The following is an 11,058-nucleotide window of genomic DNA, read 5'->3' as shown; positions in this document are numbered from 1 at the left end:
ATTCACTAGACTTTATTATCACTAGCGTAAACGCCTTGGCTACGTATGTCCAGTCCCAAACCTAAGTTGGCTAAGGCTCACTATTGTTTCTCTGCGGTCTTTTCTAAGCTCCTAACGCGCAACGCTTGTGGTTGATACTAATTTCCTTAGCGTGGGCTACAATTATTCTTTGATAATTACCGAGTATAATCCGATTACACTGATCCTAAAACCACTAACAATTGATTGCTTTAATCTGAGTCATATCTATTTAATATTCGTCACAGGATGTGGCTATAACACCCAACGCAAATTTCTGCTCGCGAAGCAATATAATTACTAAAAACGTGCTTGAACTTAAACAAACAAATCTTCTAAATATTATAATAAAAACTTGTTATGACATGCTTTGCCAGTCTCGCCTTCGCAGTTACAAGCCCCACGTTGACCCCAGATGGTTGTGTGACTACAGCATACAAGGCGGCTGAAACTCCTCTACCACTCGCGTCACCAAAACAGTGCAGGTCGATGTTGGTAATTTTCTCTCTCTCTCTCTGCCGTGAGAGGCCTGGGCACGGTTATGCTTGGAAGTAAACTTTCTTCCTATTGTGACAGCTGCTTGATTAGTTCTTCTGGTAGTTCTGCGCCCCTTGCTATCTTCAGTTCACAGGCCTTGCGGTAAAACAGTTTCCCACTCAGTGTTGTGGGCGAGGCGAACCCGAGGGGGTCGTAAACTTTGGCCAGCTTCATCAGGAAGTTTCTCTTGGTGGGCTGGACATGTTCTACAGGGAAATTGACTTCGATAGTGTCCTTTTCTTTATCCCATGGAACTCCAAGGAGCGCCCCCTCCCCCCTCTGGGGAACGCCTAATTGCTGTTTTGCATAGGTCTATTGCGTCTCACTGATCTGATTTGTACTCAATGCATCTAGCTCCGTGGCGTTTGAGTGCCATTTGTGAAGTGTGAATCCCCCTTGAGCAAATACTTCGGTTGAGGTCTCCTTAAGTTGTTTAGCGGCCTCCACAGTAGGACCACCATTGATCAAATCGTCAACATACAAACTCTTCTCAATCTCGTTCACAGTCTCTGGGTAGGCTTTGCGACAGTTCTCTAAGTGTTGCTTTATGACTCCCCCTAGCAGGAATGGCGATGACGAAAGTCCGAACAGAGCTCTCATAAATCGCAAAGTTTCCACCCCCCTCGTCTCAATGTCAGCAATCCAGTGGAATCGCATGGCATCACGGTCCTGCATGCGGATCCTGACTTGCAAGAAGGCTTGCTTCATGTCCCCTGTTGTAAGAACTGGGTGAAATCTTGCTCGCATCAGTGCTGATCACAGTTGATTTTGAAGGGACGGACGTTAGTGAAGGCAATCATTGAGCAAGGGTGCTTTGTCATACGCCCGAGCTGAAGCATCATAGACGTTACGAAGCTTCGTACTTTCAGCACTTTCTCTGATCACGGGTTTGTGTGGCATGTAAAACTCTCGTGCCACAACCTGCTCTTTGGCTGGCTCTACGATTCCCTCATCAAGTTGCTCTTTAATGATAGCATCATACTGCTCTAAAAGACCCTGATTCTCCAGTTTTCGAACGGTATTTTCCAGTCGTTTCAAACTTCCTGCCTTGTTATTGGGTAGGGGATGGTGGTTTCTTTTCCAGGGCAGACCTGTCTCGTACCAGCCCTCTGCGCTTCGAGTTAACTGCTCCTTGAACTCTTCGTACACATTTGCTTGATCACCAGTTGCTGTGTCTTGTATTCCGAGCACGTCTAGTTTGCAAAGCTGTTCGTAGTCTGCTGCTGCTGTTTGAGGTAGAAGCATACTAGAGATGTCCACTTCTTTTCCAGGTGACATAATTGTCCAGCCAAATTTCGTTAACTCTGCCACAGGCTCTCAAGGGGTTCCTATCTTTGGTCTGATCTCTGTTCTTATTTTGGCATAGTCGCTCACGCCCAGTATAATGTGAACTGGAAGTTCGGGCTTGTCATCTCGATCTGTCATCTGTATGCCTGTAAGGTGGGGGTACTTTTGGATAACTTCAGCGTAGTTTGGGTTTTCAAGTGATAACAAAGACCCACGATCCACTTTCGTGACTTCAGTTTCCAACCGGAAATTTCTGTCGAGGCTGTCAATCGTCACTCCATCAACCCCGATGGCCTTGTTGACTGATCCCAGCATCATTTCTATGCGTTTGAATTCTTCACCAAGTGGTCTGATCCGGAGATGGTCCAAAATGGCAGAGGACGCATTCGAACTGCCTGCTCCAGTGTCAAGGAGTGCACGGCATTTGATTCCATTAACCTCGACCACAACAACAGGATAAATGACCTTGCCTGTTCCATTGTCTTCTGCTGTCAAAAATCTTCTGACATTCGCGTTGTTTGTCTGGTCACAAATCGATTTGTGATGTTTGCGTTGACAGTTGCGACATCTGCGGCTTCTGCAGCTTTCAGCTCTGTGTCTGTCACTGGTGCAATTAAAGCACAATTGCTTTTGGCTGAGGATCTTTTTGCGTTCTCCAACTGCGATAACTTTGGGACAATTTGCTGAAAAGTGACCGGTCTTATCACCGTAGACACACCCATGCGTCTGTCTTCCAACATCCTGTCGGGTCTGATAGAATCTCCGGCGCTAAAACCCGTCATTCTTATCATTCTTTCCTTTTGGGATGTAGGTTGGCTCTCTCGGTTGGATCTCGCCTTCGCTCGCTTCAATTACTGGATTGATGTCCTTCCAACGCTTAAGGTTACCGTAAACCTTTGCGGGTGTCCTTAGCGAAAAAAATATTACCGCGCTGTCTTAAAGACAACCACTACAAATTATATATCAATGCAAAGGTTATAGAATGCTCTATTCGATAAAAATTGTTTTGCCTCAATTTTTTTTAATCATAAGGCGAGCGCGACCTAAAAGCGCGAAACGACCGACGTTCCATTGAGCGAATTTATCGGGTATCAAACTCGACCGCATCAACAAAGCTACTGCATTATATCATTCACGAGGCATCAATCATCAAAACCGTGTGGGGGATTTGCGTTTTTCAAAATTGATCTCCTGCAATGGCCTTCGTCGTAAAACGTGTCGCTGTATTTTTGGACATCAAACTTGACAGAAATTTTCCAAAACAACCAATAGGAATATCGACAAACCCTCACACGGAGGCAAAACAATTTTTATCGAATAGAGCATTCTATAACCTTTGTATTGATATAATTTGTAGTGGTTGTCTTTAAGACAGCGCGGTAATATTTTTTTCGCTAAGGACACCCGCGAAGGTTTACGGTAACCTTAATCACTTGCAGTAGCTGTCTAAAATCCCCCTCCTGCCACTGTTCATGGCCCCGCACTAACTCAGACTTAATCCCTTTCAGTTTGTCTAGCACAGCTCTAACATTCCCTGCAACATCACGCATCTTGCCAAGCGTTTCTAGACTTTGCACGTTATACAAAAGGCGTTTGTAAAACTCCTCTACCTCCCTTGGATTTTCTCCCATGATAGTTGGCAGGCCCATGATGTTGTTAACGTACGCATTAACAATTTCCGAGGTTTTCCCATACTCTGACTGAAGGATGTTTTTGGCCCTTTCGTAACCCTCGGTACTGAACGAAGGCCCATCAATATCTGCTCTTACTTGCAGCTGGAGAAGTTCCTTTAAGTAAGCAAATTTTGTGACTGGCGCTAAATTCGTTGACTCGATTTCCACGCAGAATTTATTCCAAAATTGCAGCCATTGTTCGTATGTCCCATCGTACTTAGTAAATGATAGTTTTCGCAGCTTTGCGTGCAAACCACTCGACTCCCCTTGGTTTTCTTTTCTTAGTTCTGCAGACTTCTCGTATTTTAGCTTCATTTCCAACTTTTCGTTTTCGAATTTGAGTTGTTTTTCTCTTTCCTTTTCTAATAAAGCTTCTTCACCCTCTTTCTTAGCCAATTCCAGTTGCTGTCTCGATTCACTTAAGTGTCTTTCCAGATATTCAATCTCCGCGTCTACGCCCTCAATTTTCGCATCTATTTCTTTACTCCAAGTACATACCTCATTCATCTACTCACCGCCTTCCAGTTTCTTTTCTTCGATTTTCCCCTTGACTACATCCACCTCCTTGGCCAGCGCCACCAGTGCCTCACGTTGCCTCTCAATAGTCGCGGTGTTTCCCTTCTCAACGATGTCTTTAGCCTTGTTTCGCTTGAATTCCAGAAGTTGAAGCTTCGTAGCAATCTCTTTAAGAAGTGTATCCATTCTCGTGGTCCCGTTAGTCCCGTCGGAGGTGCCACTTAGTGTTGGAAATCACCAGTTCACCCAACACTAGTCTCGTCTCAAATCTTTTATTCGTCACAAAGCTCACCAAAAATCTAAACCGTCACCGAACACGTTGGTTTTCTGCTCTGAATTACAGATCATTCCTTATTGTAAATGTATTCTATGTTCACGTGATCAACTTGTCGCTCAAGCTTAGTTATATTAATCTGTTTGGTTGTTGATTACTGTCACAGCCCTTGTCACGATATGAATTTCCTTTTTTGTCATGCACCTGTGAGTAGCGCAGCCATGAATCTTTAACAGGGCTTAACGTAAACTTACATTAAAATTGAACATTATTAAAAAAAATGGGAGCTAATTTTAATTCCGAATTCATTGACTAATAACAGTTTCACATTTGGTTTAGTTCATGGCTTGACTAAGCTTCAAGAAATGTACTGACATCACAGTAATCTCTATGCCTTTACTAGATATGAGCAGGAACACAAAACAGAACAACACTGCTAGCCTGGATGAAATATATGTAACTGCTAAGAGGTCTTCCTTCATTGCTTCTGATTATGTTATGAAAAACATCAAATGAAAATTAAAAGTTTAACCCGCAAAAGAAGATTTTGGGTCATTGGTCGTTTAAAATAAAAAAAATATATAAAGTTTCAGTGTTTTGATTTTCCCCCTTTAAAAGAACTCCAGGTTTTAGCCTCGGGATGTTTCTCAACCCAGTTCTCTCGTCTTGTTCTCAAACTCTTTTCCCGCCAATGCTTGACTGCATCTGCAAGGTTACCAGATTGGACAAAGGGCTGCACTCTCTCAGACTTCTTTAGGCTTTGATATTTTATGGAAATAAGTAGGTTGTTGTCCAGTGTCTTGGGTGTCAAGCTTGAACGCTGAATTGTTTTAGTGCGGTTCATGGCACCGAAACCTCACTCGCAAGCTGCAGTGGACAAAGGCTACGTCAACACAATTTCTGCCATCAGAAGGACGTTAGGAAACTTTTCTTTCTGTTTAGAAAAGAGAACAGAGTAAATGCCAGGTGTTATCTTGTGCTTGATGAGACTCACAAGGCTCTTAACTCCCTGCCATTCACTGCCAACACACTCAGCCCTAAATCCAGCTTTTTCCAACAGCCCTTGATACCAACTTGAAATTATCTGAAGCTGATCATATCCAAAAGATGCTAACTGTTCAGGATCTCTAGGCCAGGTGTCTGGGTTTAAAACTGACGAAGCTTTTACTAAAGGATCATTAAAGAGATAATGGAATCTTTCTGTCATGCTCTGTCCAATCTCATCTAACCTAGACTTCTTAATTTTCTCATACTGAGCTACATCATTTCCATCCCTTGTAATCTCAATTTCTTTGAACACATTCCCTTCCTCAGTTTCTTTCAAAAACGCTTGAACTCTTGGACCATTTGATTTCTTCATATTTAGGCACTGGAACTCAAATTTTCGAACTGCTGCCGTTGCAGTTGTGACTGTGAGAAATTCTGCTTGAAAAACCTTTCTTAAATGTGCTGCTTCCTCAGCAATGTCCCCCAGAAAACTGGTAAAGAGCAACCCTTTGAATGATGTCAAGAACTTCATTGAGAATGCTGCTTGTCCCTGCTTACCACTCGATCCCACGTGCATTTCTTTTGTATTCTGGCAGTGCATCATTAAAGGTCGATAGCCTTGAAACAGTACCTGCAATGCTGATTGGAGATGTAGCAACCACCTAGTCTCAAAAACAGTTGGTTTAGAGATTTGGTCATCTAGCGCTTCTACTAACTCTTTGAGTTCTCTGAGAGCCTTGGCACTGTAATGGTATTCCTGATATAGGCTTCGAAGAACATCACATACTTTTACAAACTCTGGCTAGTCTTCTAAGCACTTGACAACTGTTGTGTATTCGCAAATACGGAGGACAAATAAAAGACTAAACCAAGATGGCGGAACACTCTTTATTCAACTGAACGCGCGGACCTCGTGGGAGGCCAAATATGGAAAACAGATCACGTGACAAACAGGGAGCCCAACCGGGAAAACCTAACAACAACTGCTAATTCGAGCTTGTGTGCTTACACCAAAACCCCATAAACTCTTTATTATCATGCCTCAACAAGCCAACAACTCTGTTCTTCTCGCTTGTCATTGCTGCGCAGTCATCAGTTCCTAAACCTGTAATTTTCTGCTTCCAGGTGACTGAATCAATGTTGGTGACTTTTTGGAAACAAGAATCCACTGCCTCTAAATACCCTTTTCCAGTTCCAGCCTTAGGTTCTTGAATACCAAGATACATTGTCACTGGTCTTCCGGTGGACTTTTCTAAGTAGTGTACATACATGATTGCTTCTTCGATGACTCCATGATCCGTACTTCCACCTATCATTACGGAGAAAAAGGGGCACTCCTTCAATTTGTCAGCAAGATTGTCTTTCATAGCAGAACTAATGTGATCAATAAATTCCGTACATGCAGATCGATTTAAGTAAGTTTCGCCAAGCTCCACGCCATTCAACTTTCGCAGGGCACAGAGACTCTCGCAGTCATCTAATGGCCTTTCTAGGGCTGCAATGTGGAATGCTCTTTTAAACTTCTTCTCCATCTTTTCGTCATCCTTTTGATTTAGTTGCTGACAGCACTTGTACATTTCGGTGGTCTTCCTATTGTTAATCGCCCTTTCCGCTCCAAGACATTTTTTTGGACCCTGACTCGCCTGTTGCACTTGTGACTTTATTACATTTGTGACCAAACCTTATTACACTTGTGACTTTATTACATACGTGACCAGTTATTACACTTGTGCCTTCTACAGCCTCGACCTGGTTTTAAGAGGCCAGTAAGGGACGGTACCTCTTTAAGGGTGACTTTCTTGTGGTGAGAAAAATCCGAAATGAGTGAAATACATTTATTGATTTTATCAAGAGGTATATGGGAGGTTTGATAGTATTTCCAATTTCCAAAAGAAACAAGAAATTCTACTTCCAAACTTTAGTTCTGCAAAGGAAGGCAAGCAAAGACAAAAAAAAAATAATGAGTAAGTCAATGACCGACTGAGCTTTGTTTGAGCCAGAAGAAAGTGGCTATGAAGTAAAAAAATAATTGTTGTTGATTTGAAAGGCTTTTCAAAGTAAAGAAGAATGGCGTTTCCCTTTTTGGAATATCTTTTTTCGTTTTAGAGATATTCACGTTTTTGTATTATAAGTGGTGACGTCATAGGTGGTTCCACTAAAACAGTTCAACACTCAATCAAGAATATCTCTAGAAATATTAAAGCAGTGTTCTTTAAACTTGGCTCCAGAAATGTACATCACAAAAGAAACAAAATGACACCCGTTGTGCCGTCGCCATGACAACAGTTATGCCACTGGTCCTGTTTTAATTAAAACTAACTGTAGTGTGTTGTCGAATAGGTTTATTCTGCTTTTTCATACACACCGCGTGGATGTGTGTGCTTTCTAGATTTGCATAATGTGCTATCCTACTTAAATATGCGTACACAAAATATAATATACAATAGGTGCTAATTCTCACGTGCCAAAATGTTACATCCCTTCTCTTAAAAAACTATGTTAGTTGAAATGAAAACAAACAAAAACAAAATATTCATTCGGGCCAATGTCTCAGGTACACGTATCTTGTATATACGTTGACAATGAATAAAATTAGAATATATAGCGATTTTCTGTCTAGTGTTCATGTATCATGCTAATAATAACTACTAAAGCAAGCGTGAGAGATTAAGTCTCTCCGGTGCTCGGATTTCACATCCCGCGCGAGATTTTCTTGGTCCTTTCTCGGCTTCTGTTAAGGTGAGACATTGTCGGTTGGCGCTTGAGGGCCGTATAATCAAATTGCCACTCGATGGGTTGTTTGCTGAATTGCCTGCTGTGGTGGACTCTCGTGGATTGGCGCTTGAAGATTGTGCAGTCATACTTCCTTGAGGAATGCAACTCGACAAGTTGTTTGCTAAGTTGTTGGAAGCATTATTTGGTCTAAGATGGATTCTATTTCTTCGTAGTTGAGCACCAGTTCTAGTTTCTATAAGACACGAGCGAGGTATCTCTCCCTGATCTATGACTCTAGCAGGATTCCATGTCTTTCTCACGGGGTCTTGTACATAGATGGCTTGGTCCCTGTGTAGTTCAGGGAGTTCTTTGGTGTGCCTGTTGTAATAGTAGCATTGATTGTCTTGTCTCGCTTTAAGCCAATTTCTAACTTCTTCTTGGTTCTTTGATGGCTGGATCTTACCAGGAAGTGTGGATTTGAATACTCGGCCATTCAGTAATTCAGCCGGTGATGGTGTATTGGAACTCAGGGGCGTTGTTCGTAGAGCCAACAGGGCTAGATCTATGTCTTCTTTTGTTTCTCTGCATTTTAGGATCGTCTTCTTAACCGTTTGGACTTGGCGTTCAACGAACCCATGGCCACGTGGGTAATGGGGAGATGATGTCACAATTGCAAAACCATGTTGGCTTGCCAACTGTTGGAACTCGCCGGATATAAACTGAGTACGGTTGTCGCATTGAAGAGATTCTGGGATTCCATTTTCTGCGAATAGCATTTTCATCTCATTGACAACGGCTCCGGTTGTGAGGTTGTGAAACTTCTTGACAAATGGGAACTTGGAATAGTAGTCGACAACTATGAGGAACCACGACTGTTGGACGTAGAACAGGTCTGCGCTCAATGTTTGCCACGGTCTTGAAGGGATCTCTGATGGTATCATAGGCTCCTTGTGTTGAGAATTGTGGTACTTCTGGCAAACGCAACATGAATTTACAAGGTTTTCGATTTCTGTGTATACGCTTAGCCAATAAACACAGGATTTCGCTCGTAGTTTGCATTTTTCTATACCAAAGTGCCCTCCGTGGATTTGCTGCAAGATGTTACCTCTCAAGGATTCAGGTACTATAACACGGCTTCCAAGAAGTATCAGCCCATCTTCTACTGATATGTCATCTCGTAGGGGCCAGTACGGTTTTAGCGCCGGAACAATTTTCTTCCCACTATCGGGCCAACCTTGTATAACCTGACGGGATAGAAGCTGCAGGGTTTCATCTTTTGCAGTTTCCTCTTTGAACTCTTCCATTTTAGCTGGGATGATTCTGATTAGGTGGTGAACTTTCACATTCATGTCTGATACTTTATAATTCATCCAACGGCGAAAGGCGTGACAGGGCATCGGCTGTAACCATTTCTCTTCCTGGAAGATATTTAATAACGCAGTCGTAGGGTTGTAGACGTAATAGCATTCTTTGAAGGCGTGGAGGTGCTTGCATCAGGTTCTTCTTATGGATCTGTTCCAGGGGGCGATGGTCTGTTTTAACCACAAACGATCTTCCATAGAGGTACGGATGGAATTTTTCGCAGCCATAGACCACGGCTGATAGTTCCCGTTCGATATTAGCATATCTGGTCTCCGCAGGCGTAAGTGCTTTCGATGCAAAGACTATTGGCTTGTTTTGGAAGAGGGCTGCGCCCAAGCCCTTAATTGATGCGTCAACGTGAAGGACAACTGGTTCATTTCTGTCATAGTACGCCAGGGTCGTTGTGGTACATATCAGTGACTTCACCTTCTCAAAGGCTTTCGAATGTGATGGATTCCATGCAAAGTCAACGTTCTCCTTTAAGAGGTTTCTTAAGGGTACAGTGTGGTCAGCTAGATTGGGGGATGAATGAGCTTATGTAAGTTGCCATCCCCATAAAGGTGTGAAGCTCCTTCTTGTCTTTGGGCGGTTCTAAATTTTCTATGGCTCTGACTTTGTCTGGGCTGGGCTTGACGCCGTCTGGTGTGTAAAGCATACCAAAGAAATTGCACTCCTTTATTTTGATGACACACTTCTCGTCATTGAGCTTGATGCCAGCCTTTCTGGTACGTTCCATGGTTTCGTGTGGGTGTAAGTCATGCTCTTGGTCGTTCTTTCCATAGACTGTGACGTCATCTGCAATGCCAATGGCTCCCTAGCAATCACGATACGTCTCATCAATCTTGAATTGGAAGATATCTTGACTCATTTGTGGGCCAAACGGCATCCTGAGGAAACGGTATCGACCAAATGGTGTATTAAAGGTTGTCAGATACGAGGATTCCTCATCTAGTTTGACATTCCAATAGTCATTGCGAGCGTCGAGCTGCTAAAAAGCTTTGCTCCTGCTAATTTAGGTGTGATTTCCTCTAGAGTGGGTATGGGATGATGTTCTCTTTTGATCGCCTTATTCAGGTCTTTAGTATTGAGGCATAAACGGAGTCGCCCATTTTCTTTTTCTCTAATAACCAGGGAGTTAACCCAATCTGTAGGTTGCGTTACTTTTGCAATGATATCTTGACTCTCCATCTCACGTAATTCGGCTTGTAATTTATCTTTCAACTCTATTGGCACTTTGCGGGGTGCATGGACCACCGGTGATACTTCAGGATCCAGTGTAATGTGATACGTATGGTCGTCAAAACATCCAACTGTGCCATTGAAACATTCTGGGTACATCTCCATCAGCTCTTGTTTACTTGTGATTATGGCCGCTCTTCCAGTGGTACATGACTTCCAATGTAACTCGAGCTTTTCTTGCGAGTACCCGAATTTTGAGCTGGGGCATTGAAACTGCTAGTTAAATCAGCCTGGTCTAATTGATTTGTTCTTAGTGTACAGTGTAGGGTGACCAGTTTTAGTGCAGTGTACGCTTTTAGACCGAGAATAGCTGGCCCTGAAGTGTCTGTGACGTAGAAAATGCAGTTAATCTTCTTCTCTTTGTACTTGCAAGGGATGTTTATAGTGCCAAGCTGCTTGATTACAGAGCCACCATAGGCTGAAAGGACGGCTTCATTCTTTTCCAGTGCT

At 42.9% G+C, this 11,058-nt stretch overlaps 2 protein-coding genes and 1 pseudogene across 3 annotated transcripts in view; all 3 read right to left on the bottom strand.

The window, feature by feature from the left end:
- Positions 1-3,267, bottom strand: part of LOC145464793 (uncharacterized) — a 5,034-nt pseudogene extending 1,767 nt beyond the window's left edge. Inside the window, exon 1 of the transcript XR_014041458.1 lies at positions 1-3,267. This exon is cut by the window's left edge and continues 649 nt beyond it. The product of XR_014041458.1 is annotated as an uncharacterized LOC145464793 (transcript).
- Positions 3,268-4,894: 1,627 nt separating this feature from the next.
- LOC145464800 (zinc finger protein 862-like) lies at positions 4,895-5,897 on the bottom strand. Its single transcript, XM_081448596.1, is given in 1 exon segment — positions 4,895-5,897. A coding segment is annotated over 1 exon segment (1,002 nt). The 5' UTR covers position 5,897.
- On the bottom strand, positions 5,898-6,873 carry LOC145464811 (zinc finger protein 862-like). Its single transcript, XM_081448608.1, has one exon. It carries the CDS (start codon positions 6,867-6,869, stop codon positions 6,279-6,281), a length of 591 nt encoding a protein of 196 aa, XP_081304734.1. The 5' UTR covers positions 6,870-6,873; the 3' UTR covers positions 5,898-6,278.
- Positions 6,874-11,058: the final 4,185 nt, after the last annotated feature.

This window comes from Orbicella franksi, chromosome 13 (assembly GCF_964199315.1).
Source record: "Orbicella franksi chromosome 13, jaOrbFran1.1, whole genome shotgun sequence".
Lineage (NCBI taxonomy): Eukaryota > Metazoa > Cnidaria > Anthozoa > Scleractinia > Merulinidae > Orbicella > Orbicella franksi.
This window is presented reverse-complemented; position numbering and strand designations above follow the sequence as displayed.